Below are 22668 nucleotides of genomic sequence, written 5' to 3'. Positions count from 1 at the left end.
CTGCCTGCATGACACTCTGCTGCCACTTCTCCTGGGTTACATGCTGCCCAACCACCCCCCCCCCCCCCCCGCACGACGCAGTGTCCACAGCGCACACCAAAGTGTCCCTGCGCAGCCTTTAGGTGCACTCATGCCACACCACCCTCATGTCTATTTATAAGTGCGTCTGCCAGAGGAACCGCAGGCACACACTGCAGAGGGTTGGCACGGCTAGGCAGCGACCCTCTTTAGAAGGGGCAGGGCGATGGCCCACAATGCTGTACAGAAGCAATGAGAACTATAATCCTGTGCCAGCGCCATCAGGAGCTGCACACGTGGGCATAGCAATGGGGAACCTATGTGCCACACACTATTCATTCTGTCAAGGTGTCTGTATGCCCCAGTCAGACAGCAGTTTTTTATAAAAAGTCACAGGCAGGTACAACTCCGCAATGGGAATTCTGTGTGCACCCACAGCATGGGTGGCTCCCTGGAACCCACCGGCTGTACATAAATGTATCCCATTGCAGTGCCCATCACAGCTGAGGTAACGTCCGATTAAATGCAGGTGGGCTTCGGCCCACACTGCATGCCCCAGTCAGACTGGGGTTCTTTAGAAGTGTACACATGGAGTTACAACTCCGTGTGGACCGACAGCATGGGTGGGTGCCAGGAAGCCACTGGCGGTACATAAATATATCCCATTGCATTGCCCATCACAGCTGATGTAATGTCAGCTTTAATGCAGGTGGGCAAAAAATTAATTGGATTACACTGTAGGCGAGGGCCCCAAAAAATTGGTGTGCCAACAGTACTAATGTACCTCAGAAAAATGATGAGGATGATGAGGGAGGATGAGGGATGAGGAAGGATGAGGGATGAGGGAGGATGAGGGATGAGGGAGGATGAGGGAGGATGAGGGATGAGGGAGGATGAGGGATGATGAGGGATGAGGGAGGATGAGGGATGAGGATGATGAGGGAGGATGAGGGATGAGGATGATGAGGGATGAGGATGATGAGGGAGGATGAGGGATGAGGATGATGAGGGAGGATGAGGGATGAGGGAGGATGAGGGATGAGGGAGGATGAGGGAGGGTGAGGGATGAGGGAGGGTGAGGGATGAGGGAGGGTGAGGGATGAGGGAGGGTGAGGGATGAGGGATGAGGGAGGGTGGGGGATGAGGGAGGGTGGGGGATGAGGGAGGGTGAGGGATGAGGGAGGATGAGGGAGGGTGAGGGATGAGGGAGGGTGAGGGATGAGGGAGGATGAGGGAGGGTGAGGGATGATGGAGGGTGAGGGATGAGGGAGGATGAGGGAGGATGAGGGAGGAGGATTATACACAGATTGATGAAGCTAAAAGGTCCACGTTTTTGATGGTGATAGAGAACAATGCTTCCATCCGCGGGTGCAGCCTACGTATTGTTTAGGTATCGCTGCTGTCCGCTGGTGGAGAAGAGAAGTCTGGGGAAATCCAGGCTTTGTTCATCTTGATGAGTGTTAGCCTGTCGGCACTGTCGGTTGACAGGCGGGTACGCTTATCTGTGATGATTCCCCCAGCCGCACTAAACACCCTCTCTGACAAGACTCTAGCCACAGGACAAGCAAGCACCTCCAGGGCATACAGTGCGAGTTCAGGCCACGTGTCCAGCTTCGACACCCAGTAGTTGTAGGGGGCAGAGGCGACACGGAGGACGGTCAGGCGATCGGCTACGTACTCCCTCACCATCCTTTTACAGTGCTCCCGCCGACTCAGCCTTGACTGGGGAGCGGTGACACAGTCTTGCTGGGGAGCCAGAAAGCTGTCAAAGGCCTAAGAGAGTGTTCCCCTGCCTGCGCTGTACATGCTGCCTGATCTCTGCGCCTCCCCTGCTACCTGGCCCTCGGAACTGCGCCTTCGGCCACTAGCGCTATCGGATGGGAATTTTACCATCAGTTTGTTCGCCAGGGTCCTGTGGTATAGCATCACTCTCGAACCCCTTTCCTCTTCAGGTATGAGAGTGGAAAGGTTCTCCTTATACCGTGGGTCGAGCAGTGTGTACACCCAGTAATCCGTAGTGGCCAGAATGCGTGTAACGCGAGGGTCACGAGAAAGGCATCCTAACATGAAGTCAGCCATGTGTGCCAGGGTACCTGTACGCAACACATGTCTGTCCTCACTAGGAAGATCACTTTCAGGATCCTCCTCCTCAGGCCATACACGCTGAAAGGATGACAGGCAAGCAGCATGGGTACCCTCAGCAGTGGGCCAAGCTGTCTCTTCCCCCTCCTCCTCATGCTCCTCCTCAACGCACTGAGATATAGACAGGAGGGTGCTCTGACTATTCAGCGACATACTGTCTTCCCCCGCCTCTGTTTCCGAGCGCAAAGCATCTGCCTTTATGCTTTGCAGGGAACTTCTCAAGAGGCATAGCAGAGGAATGGTGACGCTAATGATTGCAGCATCGCCGCTCACCATCTGGGTAGACTCCTCAAAGTTTCCAAGGACCTGGCAGATGTCTGCCAACCAGGCCCACTCTTCTGTAAAGAATTGAGGAGGCTGACTCCCACTGCGCCGCCCATGTTGGAGTTGGAATTCCACTATAGCTCTATGCTGCTCATCGAGCCTGGCCAATATGTGGAGCGTAGTGTTCCACCGTGTGGGCACGTCGCACAGCAGTGTGGGCACGTCGCACAGCAGTCGGTGCACTGGCAGATGAAACCGATGTTGCAGGGTGCGCAGGGTGGCAGCGTCCGTGTGGGACTTGCGGAAATGTGCGCAGAGCCGGCGCACCTTTCCGAGCAGGTCTGACAAGCGTGGGTAGCTTTTCAGAAAGCGCTGAACCACCAAATTAAAGACGTGGGCCAGGCATGGCACGTGCGTGAGGCTGCCGAGCTGCAGAGCCGCCACCAGGTTACGGCCGTTGTCACACACGACCATGCCCGGTTGGAGGCTCAGCGGCGCAAGCCAGCGGTCGGTCTGCTCTGTCAGACCCTGCAGCAGTTCGTGGGCCGTGTGCCTCTTCTCTCCTAAGCTGAGTAGTTTCAGCACGGCCTGCTGACGCTTGCCCACCGCTGTGCTGCCACGCCGCGCGACACTGACTGCTGGCGACGTGCTGCTGCTGACACATCTTGATTGCGAGACAGAGGTTGCGTAGGAGGAGGAGGGTGGTTTAGTGGAGGAAGCATACACCGCCGCAGATACTACCACCGAGCTGGGGCCCGCAATTCTGGGGGTGGGTAGGACGTGAGCGGTCCCAGCCTCCACTAAATTCACCCAATGTGCCGTCAGGGAGATGTAGTGGCCCTGCCCGCCTGTGCTTGTCCACGTGTCCGTTGTTAAGTGGACCTTGGCAGTAACCGCGTTGGTGAGGGAGCGTACAATGTTGCGGGAGACGTGGTCGTGCAGGGCTGGGACGGCACATCGGGAAAAGTAGTGGCGACTGGGAACTGAGTAGTGCGGGGCCGCCGCCATCATACTTTTGAAAGCCTCCGTTTCCACAACCCTATACGGCAGCATCTCCAGGCTGATAAATTTGGCTATGTACACATTTAACGCTTGAGCGTACGGGTGCGTGGCGGCGTACTTGCGCTCCAACACTTGCGCTAGCGACGACTGGACGGTGCGCTGACAGACATTGGTGGATGGGGCCGAGGACAGCGGAGGTGAGGGTGTGGGTGCAGGCCAGGAGACGGTAGTGCCTGTGCCCTGAGAGGGGGGTTGGATCTCAGTGGCAGGTTGGGGCACAGGGGGAGAGGCAGCGGTGCAAACCAGAGGCGGTGAACGACCTTCGTCCCACCTTGTGGGGTGCTTGGCCATCATATGTCTGCGCATGCTGGTGGTGGTGGCTCCCCGGCTGATCTTGGCGCGACAAAGGTTGCACACCACTGTTCGTCGGTCGTCTGCACTCTCAGTGAAAAACTGCCAGACCTTTCAGCACTTCGGCCTCTGCAGGGTGGCATGGCGCGAGGGGGCGCTTTGGGAAACAGTTGGTGGATTATTCGGTCTGGCCCTGCCTCTACCCCTGGACAGCGCACTGCCTCTTCCAACCTGCCTTGCTGCTGCACTTACCTCCCCCTCTGAAGACCTGTCCTCAGTAGGCGTAGCAAACCAGGTGGGGTCAGTCACCTCATCGTCCTGCTGCTCTTCCTCCGAATCCTCTGTGCGCTCCTCCCTCGGACTTACTGCCCTTACTACTACCTCACTGATAGACAACTGTGTCTCATCGTCATCATCCTCCTCACCCACTGAAAGCTCTTGAGACAGTTGCCGGAAATCCCCAGCCTCATCCCCCGGACCCCGGGAACTTTCCAAAGGTTGGGCATCGGTCACGACAAACTCCTCCAGTGGGAGAGGATTCGGAACCCTTGCTGCCCATTCTGGGCAGGGGCCCGGGAACAGTTCCTGGGAGTCTGCCTGCTCCTCAGAATGTGTCATTGTAATGGAGTGAGGAGGCTGGGAGGAAGGAGGAGCAGCAGCCAGAGGATTCAGAGTTGCAGCAGTGGACGGCGCAGAACTCTGGGTGTTCGATAGATTGCTGGATGCACTTTCTGCCATCCACGACAGGACCTGCTCACACTGCTCATTTTATAATAAAAGGTCTACCGCGTGGACCCATTAATTGTGAGATGAATGTGGGGACGCCAGAAACGTGCCTTTCTCCTAATCCCGCAGCAGTCGGCTGCGATACACCTGGATCAGGAGCTCGGCCTGTGCCCACACCCTGACTTGGGCCTCCGCGTCCTCGCCCGCATCCACGTCCTCTAGGCCTACCCCTACCCCTCAGCATGGTGTATTACCAGTAGTGCAGAAACAGAATGCTGTAATTAAATGTGCCGCTTATTGGCCTGTGGTTGGAGGCTGACTTCGCTTACGGAACGCCAGGAAATAATTTTGCGCAAGCCTGCTGTAACACTTAGCTGGCTGCGTATGAATTAGGACGACAACTACACCCAGCACAGACCCAGTACACTGAGGACAGTCACAGGCAGCCCAAATAGATTTTTTTTCCCAAATGTTTTTGGAAAGGCCCACTGCCTATATTCAATAAATATATGTCTTCTGTCCCTGCCTCACCACCACTACTGGCCCTGGAGTATGTATAATTACTGCAGGGCGCAATGCTCTGCACGGCCGATATACAAAAAAAAAAAAAAAAGTGCAACACTGCAAAAAGCAGCCTCCACACTACTGCACACGGTTAGATGTGGCCCTAAGAAGGACCGTTGGGGTTCTTGAAGCCTAAAATCACTCCTAACACTCTCCCTATAGCAGCTCCGGCACCAACAGCACTTTCCCTCCTCTATGTCAGAATAAATCTGTGCCGAGCCGCGGGACGGGCCGATTTTTATACTCGGGTGACACCTGATCTCGCCAGCCACTCACTGCAGAGGGGTGGTATAGGGCTTGACCGTCGCAGGGGGAAGTTGTAATGCCTTCCCTGTCTTTCTATTGGCCAGAAAAGCGCGCTAACGTCTCAGAGATGAAAGTGAAAGTAACTCGAACATCGCGTGGTACTCGTCACGAGTAACGAGCATCTCGAACACGCTATTACTCGAACGAGTATCAAGCTCGGACGAGTACGTTCGCTCATCTCTATTCTTATCCTATTCTCAGACGAGATCAGGAAATGTAATGTGTGGTGTCCCGCACAACGGACAGCACATGGACGGAGTTGTCCGTGTGGTGTCCATTATGGGTTGTGCCTGAGACTATCCAACACAACCTGCAATCAGCCATGTGCATAATGCCCAATAATGCCGGACATTCATACGAACAGCCATCTTTAATGTAATACAAAGACGGCTCAAATTCACCAGAACAAGAGTCCCTATTATACAGTGATTTTTCTGTTCTGGCTCAGACCAAAACCACTTACCTTAGCAGACCAAATCTTGAGCACCCATAAAATACACAACGGCAGACGTTTTCTTTTACACATTTTTAAAAATGCAAAAATTGACAAGCATTACCCAATACATGCGTACAAAGTTTATTTAACAGGACCTTAAAAAGTTATTAAAAAAAAAACAAAAGGGAGGAAGGGATTGCACGTTTACCATTTCATAAATATATGGGTATATGAATTGAAAGGGACATACAGCGACTGTATGGAGATAGTGTATGCGAGACTATAGGTGTATGTCCTTTAGGGGTATACTTACAGATAAAAGAGTCTCGTTCTACAAAATAATCAGGATAAAACTCATTCAAAAAGGATTACCGACGCCATCATCCCCGCTCTCCTCAGTAATGGTTGATTAATATACACATATGCCTATTCACTGGGATACAGATAGTGCATTTACTGTAGTCATTTGGGTTAAAGGGTGGAGGCTGGGGTGGTCGCATCTCAGGGTAACATCTTTGGTCTGTTCAGATAGGTCATTTATAAATTTAGTTGTGGACAGTGTGAAGTTACGGTGACCGAATCATTGCCAAAACGTAACGCTCCTCTACTCATCATCCGTAAAAAGTTCCTTTTGCAAAAAGACAGGTGCATGGAGAAACAAAACTAAACCGATACAGTTCGTTGCTTAATAGTTACTGCGCCGACATCTATCTGGAGCATATAAAACGGACTCCATAACCGATCAGAAGTGGAGAGCGAGACTTGCAAAATAGTCAAAGGAAGGCCAGCACGGACAACGTGTATATACACCCAGACGGGGGATCTGTGTCCTACAGCTCACATGGGGGAAGATGCACACTCAGGTGTCAGCTCCATGTCGAATGTTACACTCTCTGTGGATAAAAGGGAAAGGATCAGTCAGTTCCTAGTGCTCTCTATTGGTCTAACCAGTCTTTTTCCCCTCACTTAAAACAGGCCCCTATGTGTTACAAATCACCAGGACTCCAACTATTTCATAAGAAATGTAGATGCTCTCCATGGCGTTGAGCCACCATACATCCCTTCCCCCTGTCCATACATCACCCAGCCCTCCAGGACTTCTCTAGAGCAGCACCCAACCTCTGGAACGCTCTACCCCAACACATCCGGACAATCCCGGACGCATGGAACTTCAGATGCTCCTCTTCAAAGTGGCATACCAAACCTCCTGATCTAGCTCCCCCACCACCGCAATATGCCCCCAGCCCCTCCCCATGGATTTCCAGTTTTGTCTATCATGTACCCTTTCTGCCCCACACCTCTTGTACTACCCCCACCCCGGTTGTTTCCTAAAAACTGTATATCACGTTATTGTCGTATTGCTGTGTTCCCCCTTGCTCCACCGCCTGCCCCTGTACCTTCTGTATCACCCCCTGTTTCTAAATAATTGAATACCACATGTAACGCTTATAATTCCTGTAATTATCATATTGTTTGTGTTCCCCATGTGCCTTGAAAGCGCTGCGGAATAAGTTAGCACTATACAAATAAAGATTATCAGATGCTTGGTATAGCTAAAGGATACCTACCAAATGGATTGCCTGTGCTGGCTTCAGCTCCCTCTCCTGGAAACTGCATTAAGGAGTCCAACGTGCGTGGAGACATGGGCAGGTCTATGGTGTTACTACAGGTTGTCCTATTAATGCAGAGAACAGAAGTGTCATTGTTACATTCAGCATTTTTGTAGTTGCCAGTAGAGGCCCACATCTAAAAGATTTTACTCTTGTTTTAAAAGGGCCTTCACATAGCCCAATGCAAGCTGTAAATGATTCTTACTACAACTGTTGGTTCCCACACATTTTATTATTGTCAGCAGCACACCCCGGCGTACAAGGGGAGATGTGCTGCTGGCAACCATAATGGGGACAGACACACAAAAGATGCGATCAGTCAACAAAAAGTATTTCTTTGTAGTCAGCCAGTCAGTTTACACAGGGCAATAATTAGGAATGCTTGTTCAGCTGATTATGTGTGCGTGTAAAAGGGCCTTTATTTTCTGGGGCCTAGTAAATTATCACTGCGAATCGGTAAACAACGCATATTATTCAATGTGCAAGAGGGAGGTCTAAGAAGGCAAGACTCTCTTCACACCGCTTAAAACTGGCCACACACATTAAGGTGCCTTTACATGGGGCGATTATTACCTAAATAAGCCCTGAAAATAGTGAATTCTGGTGCTAAGTGTCCTGTGGACGCACGGCCACCAACAGGGTACCGAGTGAAGAATCACGGACTTGTCAAGAGTCACTTTAAGCTCACCTAAAACGAATCTGCTATCGGCCCGTGTAAACAGGCAGTTGTTCATCTGTTTGCAGTGAGTGGAGGTAAGTGGCCAGAAGAGATCTCCATCTCGCTGCGTCTCTATTCTCTGAACGACTATCGCTCCTGTATGAAAGCACATGAGTGACATGGTGGAACGGCTGTTGGGCACTTATGTGGTTGACAGTCATCCTGTGTATAGGGATCTTTAGGCCTCATGTCCACGGTCAGTTCGGATTCCACATGCGGGAAACCCCGCAGCGAAATGTGACCCAGCCCGTGGCAGAGGAAACTGCGGCTTCCGTCCAGGTCTTCACTTTCTCCTTTGCAGATGTGTGCACATATGCAGTGGAGATCTTTTCTTTAAAATCTCTCGCTTTCCCGCGGAATCCGCAGCCCGCCCGCAATTCAATTGTGAAAGGGCCATGGACAGGACGGCTTACATGGATTTTAATGGAAGCGGTCTGTGTGGGGTCCGCAGCAAAATGGAGCAGGCTGCAATTTGTTTTCCGGACCAAAAGGTCCACAAAACAAATCCACATGCTTTACTTAAGCTGTGGGTGCCCATGTGCCCCAATGGACGGCTTGAATTGCGGATCGTCCGCCTGGATTCTACAGTTCAAGTGAGCCTGTGGACATGAGGCCTTAGGCTAGATTCACAGTGCTTTCATTGGTTTCCATTGTTTAACAGAAAAACCTGAAGTGTCGGATCTGATGTATTACAGAACCAGATGGTGCTGAATGGACTATAATGGGGTCCGTTCAGCTTCCAGCATGCAAATTTTTCCAGATGAAATAGCGCAGAATTTTGTGTAATTTCATCTGGGGTTTGTTTACTGGATTTGTGCTGAAGGTTCCAAGACCGGTGTGATCCTAGCCTTGTAGAGAAATCTGTGGACAGCCTAATATGTATGGAAACAGCCTGAAAGGTGCCATACACATTAGATAGCTGTTGGTTGAAGACTTGTCTGGTCCACAGCCCACTTATAGCCATACATGCAGTCTTGGCTCACCCAATTGTGCATGTTGGGGGTATGCCCAGCCCTTATTTATTTATTTATTTTTACCTCAAACCACACAACCCCTTTAACTAGGAAGATGGGGCTGGAGCTATAAATAATAGTATGACTCATGGATGTCCGCACCCACTGTACATATCTCCCTTCCCATGAGCAGACTACTTAAGTTGTCAAAATACACAGCAGTCTAATGAATTTGGTCAGATTAAAGGGCTACTAAAACCGAGAAGCCAGCAGCTATTAGACAGGTTTCAAAAGTCATTTACAGAAATGTCTTTTTTATTTTTTTTTTTCTGGAGGGTAAATATTTTCCTTGAAGTCCCGTGACTAATTCATTTGAAGGACATTATTTCTGCACTCAGGGAACAATATACTGCATTCAACTAAACAGTGCGCAAGCTTAAGATTTCATTCCACCCACCCCCTCCTTTTAAGACATAGCGATACAGCGCCTGTCCCTTGAATGTTAAAGAATTTAGACCCAACGATTCTCACTCAAAATTCGCTCAAAGCCATCTTTTGAGCGATAACGCGTTGCGTCTAAATGCAAGGACATTGTGCAGTTTTCGTTCACGAGTCGTTCCTCGCTCAATTCTAGTCTTCTTGTATTGAGCAAAGAACGCTCATCAGCGGTGCAGGCCGTTATTACAGTCAGCAGCGCTGATAAGATTCTTACAGCCCATCTCCCACTGGTAGTTCTCAGCAGGACACGAGCTGTAAGCGCGGAGAACAATGCAGCTCTTTGCTTATGCAAAACAGCTGTATTGTTCTCTGAGGGATAGCGGCTTAAGTAGCTACTATAGACTATGCAAAGATGATCGCACAAAACTGTCACTCAAGCTGTCATTTGAGCAACTTTTGAGCGATCATCTGTCAGTGTAAATGGGGTCTAAGAATTCATGTCTACTTATTATGAAAAATGCTGTTTCTTATGTTTGATAAAATACTGCGCTCTGACAAGAGAACAGCTTGTAAAACTCAATGAGATTGTACAACTTGAAAGATTCAACAATGATCTAAGACTTGTAAACTGTCTATCTGAATCGTGCAGTACAATAAAAAGTTAGTTAAAAAAAAAAAAAAAAAAAAAGGACATAGCAATACATAGTTTCAGGTCATTAATGAATACTTACGGAGTGACACAAATAAACTTCGTCTTCAGATATGGGACGGCACCCGAGTCTAAAGAGAAACAGATTGCAGCTGTAATTATGAATCGGTCAAGGCCGGCTTCACACAAGCATGAGCGCATTTACACGGCAATGTGCCTTTTACTACAATTTTCGCATGCACAGAGAAACACGCAACCATTCTCAAATTCATTGAAATTGGCAATTAGTGTAATTAGTTCAATATGTGCTCTCTCCCTGTGCAAATATGCAGGAAAATAGAGCATGCAGCATTCTTTGTGCATGGAAAGCACAATTATGTGAAGGAATCCATCAACCAACAGGTTCTATTCACTGCGTTTTGCATGCCCAATGTTTTTTTGCGTAATTCGAGGCACAAATACATTTGTGTGTATCCGGCCTATGGCTCTTGACATTTAACCCCTTCAGAGGCAGGTTTATTATTACCAGGTCACGCCTCACAGGGCAGGTTTTTTAAAGAAGTCAACAATGCAATTTAATCTCGCAACTATTTATTGAGGAATGCAACAATCACATTGCAACATTCTTGTAATGAAAGAATACATTACAAGAATTTTAACTGCATGGTCAGTGCAGCAAGCCCTGGAGATTTTCCGGACGTGCCACTAAGGGGGTTAATTGTGTTGCCATGCACTGGTTCCATCATGTATTTCCATCTTCTATGCATTGATGAAAACCAGGATGAAGCTATGGGAGTTTAATATGTGAAATGGAGACATCTTTGATCTCCGTCTCATGTGGTTTCTATCACTGTTAGACTATTAAAATGTATAGGCCGCCTGTAGACGGCCGGGTCGGATCTCACAGCGGGACCCGACCCGTGCCCCTGCAGCTCACCTTCTTCTGCGTCTTCTCCTCTCTGTGATGTGCCGGCCGCTGCCCATCTGGCGCATGCACAGAGCGAAGCCGGCGCGTAGGGAGTGACATTTCTGTATGGGCCTCTGCGAGACCCGCACAGAAATAGAACATGCCGCGATTTGTTTTCTGCGTGTGATTTCACGTGGACAAACCACGGCCGTCTGCATAGGACTGCGTTTTGCAATGCAATCCTATGCAGGCGGGCACCGTCGGAAATTCTGCGGGAAATCCCACCGTGGAATTTTTCGCCCGTGTGCAGTGAGCCATAGAAAGTGTCATCCATGGCACTTTGCTATCCAGTTTAAAAGACTGAATGTGACAGAAAGCATGTGAAACAGACCATAGAAGTCTCCTGTACTCTTGTCTATGGCTCCATCCTGGCTTTCGTTACTATGCAGTTTTCTGCATAGAAGATGGAAACCTTGGTCAAAACAAGTGCTGGACAGTAAAACGTAATGTGATCATTTTTTTGTGATGCACAGCCACCACAGCAATACAGATGATACTGGCCCTTTATTAAGGACGCGGCCATTTTGTTTATTTTCGTTTTTTCCTTTAAAAAAAAAAAATTAAAAAAATCACAACTCTTTCCATCGCCGTCGCTGTCTGAGGGCTTGTTTTTTGCAGGACGAGTTGTATTTTTTTAAATAGTACTATTTAGTGTACCATATAATGTACTGAAAAACTTTTTAAAAATTCTAAGTGCAGTGAAATGGAAAAATAAAGAAAATTCTGCCATCTTTGGGTGCATCTTGTTTCTACGGTGTACACACTGCAACAAAGATGACATGATAACTTTGTTCTATGGGTCAGTACGATACCAAATTTAGTTTGTTTTTTTTGCTGTACCCCTTTTTTTCAAAGATATTTATTTTTAATTATTTTCTGGCGCTATCTGCTGACTGGCATAAATGTATTTTTCCGTCGACATCATTATGCGAGGGCTCATTTTTTTGCGGGACGTCCTGTAGTTTCTATTTGTACATTTTTGAATACATACGACTTATTGCTTTTCATTGCATTTTTTCTTGGAGAAAGGGTAAACAAAAAAGTGCATTTCTGTCTTTTTTTTCTTCTTTTTGACGACGTTCACCGTGCGGGTTAAATTATGCGTTACCTTGATAGATCTGACTTTTACAAACGCAGCGATACCAAATATGTATTTCATTTATTAATATGGCAAAAAGGTTTTTTTTCCCCTTACTATTACCTTTTATTTTTTTTTAAATAATTAGCAAAACTTTTTAAAACTAATTTTTCCAGGTTTTTTTAGCCCCCATAAGGGACAAGAACTTAGTTTGATCGCTCCTGCAGTATGATTTAATACCTTAGCATTACATTATACCGCAATCTGGCACTCAGCAATGGCAGCCTGAGGCCTTTCAGAAGGCCCCCGGCTGCCATGACAACCGCATGGCAACCCGCGATCTCATCGTGGGGGAGCCGTATTTGTGGGCGGCATTTAAAGGGTTAGCAGCTCCGATGAGCGTCAGAGCATATTGGAGCTGTTGCGAGAGGGAAACGGGGCTGGAATAAACAGCCAGCATCTTCATTGTATTGAGCGTGATCCCCCTCCATAGACACCCCGCAGGTTGTAACTGTACGTTCTGTAGTGTTTTGGGGTTAGAAAGATTAGCCTGAAATAAACCATGGTGACTGTCCATCCACTCAGACAGACTAGAAAATTCAGGTTTCTACAGTCAGTGTGAAACAGAACTACCACCACTACCTGGGTCACTGGGCTCAGGGTGTTCCTGACTCTCTGGGCGGCAGTACTTGCTAAAGGCTTCTTCCTTGGGGATGTCCGGGTACAGATAAACAAGAGGAGACACTAAGATGTTGGTGGCATCCATGATTTTGTAACCCATGATGATTTCAGCAAATGACATGCTGTTGAGTTGCTGTTTAGTATACGGTTCTACAGACTGAATCTGAGTCTTTCCTAAGAGGAAAAATACATAATATAAGAAGAGGAATATGGAAGAAAAAGACCTAAAATGTTAATCCTGAATGTTTGCATACCATTGATGTCTTTCTCCACCCAGGTGAACGTTATTCCACCCTCTTTGCTGCTCTCACTGAATCTCAGCAGGAATGTCCCAGGAGGTTTGGTACTCAGGATCGCTCGTTCTCGCTCTTTACTGATAAAGCCCATGATATACCTGACAAAAATAAACAAGTTCATGCGGTAAGCCAAGCAGATCATGCACAGTATATGAAGACGTTTTAGGTTCTGCCTCTGAATTCCAGTGGCCATTACTTTTTCAGGCTGATGTATCTGTAGGAGGCCTTGTTTTTTTGCATCGTCAGTTGTACTTTATATACCAAAAACTGTCACCTGCAGAGCGGGTTTTATTTTTATGAATTTTTATTTGGGGGGAAAAAAACTGCAGAAAATTAAGCAATTCCACCACAATTTGTATAGTTTAGTTGATGACTTGACACTAGAGATGAGCGAGCGTACTCGCTAAGGCAAATGACTCGAGCGAGTATTGCCATTTTCAAGTACATGCCCGCTCGTCTCAAAAGATTCGTGGGCCAGCAAGGGTGAGCGGTGAGTTGCTGGAGTGAGCAGGGGGGAGCGGGGCGGGGGGGGGGGGGGGGGGCGAGCTTTCCCCCCCCGTTCCTCCCCCACTGCCCCCTGAATCTTTTGAGACAAGCGGGCATGTACTCGAAAATGGCAATACTCACTCGAGTAATTTGCCTTAGAGAGTACGCTCGCTCATCTCTACTTGATACTATCTGATACATTTTTCTCAAGCTGTGCTTTTATTTTCCATTTGTACATTTTTTAATGGTTCTATATGCTTTTGTTACACATTTCAGCATCCCAATGCTACCAAATAAGTTATAAGAGGACAATATCTCAGAAAAAAAGCTAAATAATATTGCCAAATCTACCTTTTAGATTAGACATGGTTCTTAGGGTAGGGTAGCTACTTGACCGCACAAGGGTGTAAACTGATAGGAGTGTTGAGTCACTGAAGAGACAGATTTTTTTTCTATCCCAAAGGCTATATTTTAAGTTGAAGTTTTTGCCCAGAAGATTTATGTATTAAAGAAAACATTGTCACTCCACTAATAGTACAGATATGTCATCCCGTAACTCTTCTCTTAGCTTGACATATGCCAAGATGGGTGGTTTGAGAAGACATACTACTCTAACATGAGTCTACTTATGAACAAAGCCTCTGATGGGTGCCATCTGTCACCCATAGCAAATAGCGTACAATGCACAAGAAAAGCGTTCCTTAGCGCTCCTGCGGGATACTTGAGGTAGAGGCTGGTGTAGTAAAGACAGAGAATGCTATGTGGTAATACAGCAAATCTCTAATAGTCCAAACAAAGACTGCGACGCGTTTCGGAACTGCAAGTGCCTTTTTTAATCAAGCAGATAGCTGCACTGATCTTGTCTCACTGGAGTGCATTTTGGGCGAGTTCACAAGCATGCTCTCCGGATCTATCGGATTATTGCGGTACTGAAAGTTCAAGGCCCAGACGGATCCCAGGTGCCAGTGGGTGACCTCAATTCCTACTTGGGTCTACCCCCTGGCACCAGGTGAGTCTGAATATTTATAGATTTTGTTGTCTATACCTTTATATATCAAGGTGCTGCCCATAGTATCTCTTGATCTGTCACCCATAGACTCCCTTGTTAAAAAAATAAAGTATATTTTTAACAGAAATTTTTACTGTATTCCATTTTGCATCTTGAGAAATTGGAGACCTTAACAACATTCAAGCAAAAGTTTCCATGGACAGGTCTGTACAAGTGCAATTACTTGTTAACAGCAGGCAATGGAACAGACTGCCCTGGGATTCTTCAATGGACGCTGGTCCGCCAGCAAATACTGTTAAATGTCATGGACATAGATCTCTTCCACTACCTCCATTTGTTACAAAACGCTTAAGGAGAATACCCAGGGTGCTTGGCCCAAGTGTAGTATGTTAGAATATAATGACGGAAATGTACAGGAAATCTACGCCTCTCACCTAATTAGGTTGTGCACATGAGGGCACAACTCCTATGAAAAAAAATAAAAATAAGCGCTCAACGAACAGCACATCTTGCACGGTAATCCGCCAGTTTCAAGCCGCAGCCAATCCAGAGAAGTGTTGACCAAAGCATCTCAACCCAATACAAAAGATAGTCCACAAGATACATTTTTTATTTTTTACACCAGGTGGGGATGATTTTCCAGGGAAGAGCTTATATTTTAAGCCCTTACCCAAAAATCACTGCTAGGATTGCCTGCATCCCATTGCATCATATCTCCTAAACTACACTAAATATTTTGAAAAAAACATTACACTCTCAAGCACAAAAAAAAAAATAAATCATAGAATTTAAATTGCTAAAAAAAAACCTGACGTTTTTTGACCCATAGATAAAAAAAATGCGGCACTTAAGTAGTTAAAAGCGCTACTGTAACAATTTTAGTGCAGGCTCCCAGATTCAAATGGTTGCATCAAGATCATAATTAGATAATTAGACCATGCAGTTTAACACGTTTCAACCCTCTCTGGGGTCTTCATCAGGTACCCCAGAGAGGATTGAAATGCGTTGCACTGCATGGTCTAGTTGTCTAACACAATAATTTGAAGCTGGGAGCCTCCAACAGAATTGTTCCAGAAGCACCTTTGATATGGTTTCCATTTTTTGGACTATTTCTGCATTTGTATGCCTGTCATCATCAATAGCAGCATTGGTGAAGAACAAAAGTTCCCCCGATTTCTGCTATAAGAGTGGGAACTGTTGCATTGCTTGCTCAATCATAGTGAAAAGCATGTGCATGATGGTTCATATAATGCCTTATGTTCATGTCACGCCTACTTGTTACAGGACAATCTGTTAATCACCTGCTCATCGGGTTTATGGTCATGTACAATAGCCAGCTTAATGAGACAGAAAACTTACCCTTCGTTCCAAAGTGCAAGAATGTACTTCTTTACGAGGTCAATGATATTATCCAGCCATACCCAGAATGAGAAACCTTTACCGGCCATATTTTCCTATGTGGGTTTAGTGAAAGAGATATATAAATGAGGATTGTATTCATAAATCTATCAGCTTTCATTTACATATAAATTGTAGGTAAACAAATTACTTTGCAGAACTTGGCCCAGGTGATTTGACAGCCTGAATAGTTTACTCCAGGACCTAAGGGTGAAGAAGGGACACAGGTAAGACAAATGGCTCAGTTGTCCACCTCTTACACTTGATACATTGAGTACATACCAAGAAGTTTTTCAGCCAATGTGGTTAACTGCTCAATGCTGAGGCCTCGTTTTGTGGTGGAGGAGAACTGCCAGCTTAGAACTTCTGCTACCTGATCCCATGTGCCAATGGGAGGTTTAGTGAAAAAGTTAACATTCTGAAGGCAAAATAAAGTGTATATGTATTATTTATCTCACAGTTAGTGCAATACAAATGTAATTTTTTTTGTTATTAGCTTTCGTTTGTACGGGCAGAGTTTCCATCAGATCTCACTGGTAGGAAATTTTGATTGTATGTAGAACACTGTTTGTGTGAGGTTTTACTGTTCAGTATTTGATTCAGTGAGCAGCAGCCATTGTACCTAGACAGTGAATGAAGCAGCTACCTTTGCCTCTCTTCCAGCAGGAAATATCAGAGCATGCTGATGAACCAATCAGCAGACAAGTACCATCCCGCCAATCAGCTGCCTGTACACAGAGCCTTGGTCTTTTAATCTGTATGCAGCTGAAGCAACGACAGTACCTACGGGTACTTTTACACAGGCCGGCAGTTGCCTAAATAGTTGTTCAAATGAGCTTTAAATGGGACCTCAAAAAGCACAAAAATAGCGAACCCAGAGTCCCCCTTAGTGGATGTAGAGGCACTGTACATGTGTGACCACTACTCCATTCACTTACATGACACTGATGGAGCCAAGTGAACCTGCGGATAGACTATAACCGATTTTAGTGGGATAAACCCCTTAAGCAGGTCTTCCATATTAGGGCTGCAAAACCTGCCCCCTCAAGAGCTCAACTGAACCAAAGTTACAGCACCATAGAACCATATGGAGGTAGTGTAGTAAATGGGTGTCAAATTTATTTTCACCGAGCGCCACATCAGCTTTATGGTTGCCTTCAATAGGGTTTTTATAATGGGCTCATTCACACAGGCATATTTGCTCTCTGTATTACGCATGTATGTGGAGTAAATGAAAAAAAGAAATGCCATTCCGCCATGTTTCAGTGCGTCTTGTTTCTACGGCGCACAAACAGCAACAAAACTGACATGATAACTTAGGGTCAATACAATTGCTACGATACCAAAGCTGTATGGTTTTGTTTTTTTTAACTCTACTACTTTTTTTTTTTTTTTCAAAGACATTTAATTTTCTTCAATTATCTTGTGCGCACAATTACTTTTATTTTTCTGTCGACGTAGTTCAGCGATGGCTCATTTTTTTGCGCGATGTCCTGTAGTTTCCGTTTGTACTAATTGGGAATACGTACGACTTTTTTATTGCGTTTTTTTCTGGGAGACTGGTTGACTGAAAAAGTGTATTTCTGGCGTTCTTTATTATTTTTTTTTCGGACAACGTTCACCGTGCAGGGTAACTAATGCGCTTCTTTGATGGATCGTACTTTTACGGACACGGCGATACCAAATATGTATTTTTATTTTATTATTTAGACTTTTTAATTATAGATGTGGCAAAAGGGGGGGTGATTTAAACTTTTATTACTTTTTTTTTTACAATTAAAAAAACTTTATTGCTCTTTTTTTCACTTCACTCTTAAGTCTCCCTGGGGGACTACAATATGCGATACTTTGATCGCTCCTGCAATATGACGTAATGTTATACTGCTGTGAATACGCAGTTTCGGTCTGTGAAACTGCTACGTATTTCACAGACCGAAACTACATACGCCCGTGTGAATGAGCCCTAAATGTAACTACTCCTTAGCATGGCTATGGAGCGATAAGCACTATGATAGAGTTTCTCCCCTTCCACCTCTTCAGCATTGAGCTTACTACTGGTGGCTAGGGTGCCCGGGTCAGGCTGTCAGAGCTATGCCACCACCTGTGAGTTGCTGAACAGAGTAGTGCACACCAGAGCTCAAAATCCAAGCAGGCATTCGCTCCCTATGCTGGCACCGCTCCGTCTGCCAAGCACTGGCTGTGGCCCCGGGGAAAGTGGAAAGCCAGTCCTTCAGCGTCCAGACCTAGTTGAGGGCCACATAAAATCATGCAGCGGCATGTGGTGTAGAAGAACAAGGTCTACTTGAAGTGTTTGTGTCTTGAAGGTTCGCACTCCTCTCCATCAAATGGAAGGGCAATGAAATAGGACATGGAGCACAGATCAAGCTTACCTTTGGGTTGTTGGTGAGCATGTTGTACCACAGAATTGATGCCCAGGCATTAGGCATTTGACAGATGTTTGATATCACGACAACGGGCAGTGAATGGGTCTGCAACATAGAAGAAAAGGGTTTTACACTTTATCACAGCACTTTGCCTTTTTAGTCTACTCAGTTTTACAGTACTTTTAGACGAGCCGGCTCGATGCATCGTTTGATGTCAGAGTTCGCTTGTTCACTCAGTTTATACAGCAGATACATCGCTGGCTCGTTCACACGAGAAATCGTTCAGTCTTTCTCATTCGCTGTATAAGCGACTGAGAGGGACTAACCGATCAGTATTTAAACCAAACAATAAGTGAACGAGCCAATGATGATTTTTACGTCTGCATAAAATGGAAACGAGCGTAAAGTGAACGATCATTCAGCCGGCAGCGCGCGTTTAGACCAAACGATATCGTTCACTTTTGCTCATTTGAAAGATGTTTTGAATGATAATCGTTCTGTCTAAAAGCCCCCTCAGTCTACTCTACGCTGATCAAGTAGCCAAAGCGACAGATTGAAATAGGTTAGTGGGTTCTCCCGGATTACAATATTGTTGGCCTATTCTAAAAACAGTGGTTAGCGTGGTTGCTTTGCAGCAATGGGATACTTGGTCGAAATCTGACCAAGGACAACATCTGTATGGCGTTTGCAGGTTTTCTTCAACACTCCAACATTACACCAATAGGTGAATTTAGATTGGAACAGAGCTGCGGAATATGTATGTGCTATATAAAAGTGAAGATAAATAAACTGCTCCATACACCTGCACACCATACATTTAGTAGCGGCTGTGTTGGATATTATAGCGTAGCCCCATTAAAATGACAGGCGATCAATCAGACAATCCTGGAAAGCCCCTTCAAAATGGTCGCACAAATAAGACAAAAAAAAATAGGACTTGTTAGTGTTATATAACGGAGCGCTCCCTCTTTATAGAATATGCTGGCACACAGCTGCAGGTCTGAGAAGGGGTCATGCGATATATGCTAGAGAGTTCTAGCCTGTTAATATACATTTCTATACATGTAGGCTCATTTTCATCCCACATCTGTACCTAATCGGGGTGAATATGCTTCCTCCCTCAGCAGACTAGCCTAAGGCCGGCTGTCCATGGGCGTTGCGAGATCTGCCGCAGGAGCCGCCGCATCTCCGCCAGTCAGCCCTATCTAATAGATAGGCTGACAGCGGAGAATTGGGGCAAATCGCAGCATGCTGCGAATTGCCTGCCGCAAGCGGAGAATCGCAATGGTTCTCCGCTCGTGGACACGGGGCCGGCGCTTTCCATAGCAATGCTATGGAAAGCTGCAGCCTGCGTGTTTCGTCGGCGATTTACCGCTGGCGAATTCACGGTCGTGGACAGAGGGCCTAAGGCTCTACTCACACGGGCAAGTTTAATATCAGAGTTTGCAACTGATTGATTTCACTTTAATAGACTTGAGTTCTGTCATTCACATGTCTACCTCCCTTCATACACCAACAGTCCCCGTAGGGAAAAAAAAAAGCAGCACGTCCTAGTAAGGTGTGTTTTCACGCACCTTAATAGCCCATTTAAGTCAATGGGTGCATGGGGGAAAAAAAAGGCGCTCAAGATGACGCATACACATTAAAAGGCTTCTTTCACATGACCGTATTTGTTTTTACACTCGTCACACCGTAGCCAAAAATCACGTGAAAGAAGAATAGCCGCGATCAAGTCCTGATCCTAATTATCGGTTTCTTGGGCATTCACATGGGGTGGCTGCGTGTACCAGCGGAAATATATGCTGCAGAAATCCCTCTGTCCGCAGAAATCCTCGGAATAACTTCAATTGTCAATTAGAGCCAGCTGTCTTCTTTTCCCAGCGTCGGGAGCAGCGTAACTCCTGTCCCTCCCTTTTTTCCAGCTTCCATAGAAGCGTATCGCGGTAAAAGATAAGGACCTATCTTTTCATGCGCTGGATAAATTTGGTCGGCGTTGTCGGTCACTGATGTCCGATTTTCCCAGTGCGATTTTTTTATACGTGGCTAAAAAAAAAAACCACTCATCTGAATGAATATACTGCAAACCAATGCTTCAGATGGTCGCGATTTTTGAACGCAGCTAAAATACGCCCTATATACGGTCATGTGAATAAGGCCTAAAACTGCAAAAATGCAACAAAATGGACATAAAGTGCCTGTGACCTATTTCACAAACTCGCCCGTGTGAATAAAAGGCTGCTTGTAGATGTCCATAATACAGGCTAACTTACTATCTGTATTACAGACGACAAAAAACCCCAGAAGGCTTCCCTATATGCAGCCACTCATTCTGCTGGCAGAGAAAGTCCTTGGTTGCAACTTTATTTCCAAGAATGAAGTCTAATTTACTGGAAACTGAGAAGATCAATGATTTGGGTCTCAGAATCGTAATCACTGTATTCTCATCATTATAAAAAGCATGAAGGTTTCTGCCACTAATAGATATACAGTCTATAATGATCATTGATATTCCAACACCCATTACTTCAGGTAAGTCCGGCTCATTAACATGCAGCTTTACAGCAGCTGACCTTTATGGAAAAGAAACCGTGTAGGAACAATCTTATGTCGCCCAAGTAATCCCACAGCAAGCGCCACTTTTACGGCATCTCACTACCCGTGTCAGAGCAAGGCACGCTGCTGGAGGATATGCAGCAGAATACTGTAACTGCCCTGTATCGCTGCCTCTTCGTGATCTGGAGCGGTCGTTGGGGCACGCAGCGCTGCACTTCTGGTAGTTCACCACATTGTTTTGCCATAACAGGCACAAATTGTACCACCCATTTTGTGGGGAAAAAAATGCAGTTTGACCACAATGTGTGAAATCAACCGTTGCCTGGGTGGTGCAGTTCATGCTACGATTTTCCACGATTGTGCCAAAAATGCAATGTTTTGATATTATCTCAAAGAAGAGCTGCACTGTGATCCCAGGCAGCCACAGCCGCTATGCTCTGTTTATAATCTGGGAATGATTCACAGGCTGCTGCAGCCAACTGCAAGCCCTAGCAGTGGATTACTGAGCCCCGCGATTGGCTGCAGCAGCCTGTAAACAGAGTGTGGAGAATGCAGATGTGGCTTCGGACTGGTAAGTATAGCCTTTTGGGAAAAAAAAAATTGTGTATTGTATAACCTTACCATGTGGTATTAATAATTTTGGTACCATGTAGAAGAAGAAAAACAACGACTTTTTTTCCCAACAATAAAAATCATTTTTATGGAAAACGAATGTGTGTGTGTGATAGATATATATATAATTTTTTTTTTTTAAATGCAAAGCATTTGCCGCACAGACTAAGCAGTGTTAAGCTTTTGTAATTTAATTGTATGGATCATTTCATATGCGGCAATAGAAAACATATGATTTTATTAAGTATTTTGTTTAGTAGAAGTGTGAAAAAAAAGTTTTTTGGTTATTTTTTATTTTTTAAAACACAATTTTTAGTTTTTTTTTCGCAATTGTATAATACACTTCCGTACTGCAGTGTATTATACAATTTACTTGCCAGTGGTTGCTAAAGCAGATCGGGCGGTCACTATCAGGCCTCTGGTTGCAACAACAACACAGCAGCCCTCTGATTTTATTGCAAAAGGCCGAAGGAATCACGGAGGGAGCTCTATCCGTCTATTTATTCCATACATGCAGTGATCAACATTGATCACAGCATTTAAGGGGTTAAAGGTACGTATCTGCGTTTTCACTGATCCCAACTGCTGCAGCAGGCGGCCAACAAACGGCTCCCGCTGCAGACGGCGCATGCTCAGCTTCTAAGCCCACGCCATTCATATGACATAAATATACATAATTCAGTAACCAAAAAAGAGGGGCAATGGATGCATTGTGCATTTTTTTTTTTTGCCAAGTCACGCCCTGTGTCGCCTCAGAGAACCCTCTCGCAGTAACAGTGCCCCTTAGTATCCTTCTCCTAGCAATAATGCCCCCACATGTGCCCGCTCAGTAACTGTGCCCCTGCATGTGTAATAGAACACCTGCATGCACTCTTTTATGCTGATTAAAAGAACCCCACATCTAGGACTGTCCTGCCAAATCTGGGATTGTTGAGAGACATGAGGAGGAGCCACTATTCACCGGCCGCTGTTGTGTGGCCCTGCAAGCTAAGGTTTGCCAGGTACCTCCTGTCTGCATATGCCTTAA

At 46.0% G+C, this 22668-nt stretch overlaps 1 protein-coding gene across 3 annotated transcripts in view; it reads right to left on the bottom strand.

Moving 5' to 3' along the window:
• Positions 1–5934: 5934 nt before the first annotated feature.
• STAT3 (signal transducer and activator of transcription 3) overlaps positions 5935–22668 on the bottom strand; it is a 76740-nt gene continuing 60006 nt past the window's right edge. For 2 of the 3 annotated variants that reach the window (XM_066587414.1, XM_066587415.1), the window contains exons 16-24: positions 18483–18581; positions 16375–16510; positions 16244–16296; positions 16054–16148; positions 13158–13297; positions 12862–13077; positions 10260–10308; positions 7378–7484; positions 5935–6702 (exon numbers count right to left, since the gene is read on the bottom strand). In XM_066587414.1, coding sequence (XP_066443511.1) covers positions 6647–6702; positions 7378–7484; positions 10260–10308; positions 12862–13077; positions 13158–13297; positions 16054–16148; positions 16244–16296; positions 16375–16510; positions 18483–18581 — 951 coding nt within the window. In that variant the 3' untranslated portion in view covers positions 5935–6646. The remainder of the gene's footprint in view (positions 6703–7377; positions 7485–10259; positions 10309–12861; positions 13078–13157; positions 13298–16053; positions 16149–16243; positions 16297–16374; positions 16511–18482; positions 18582–22668) is intronic. The other variant, XM_066587416.1, reaches the window with a different exon arrangement.

Source organism: Eleutherodactylus coqui, chromosome 13, assembly GCF_035609145.1.
Source record: "Eleutherodactylus coqui strain aEleCoq1 chromosome 13, aEleCoq1.hap1, whole genome shotgun sequence".
Lineage (NCBI taxonomy): Eukaryota > Metazoa > Chordata > Amphibia > Anura > Eleutherodactylidae > Eleutherodactylus > Eleutherodactylus coqui.
Note: the sequence above shows the minus strand (reverse complement) of the source record. Positions and strands in the feature narration are given on the sequence as shown.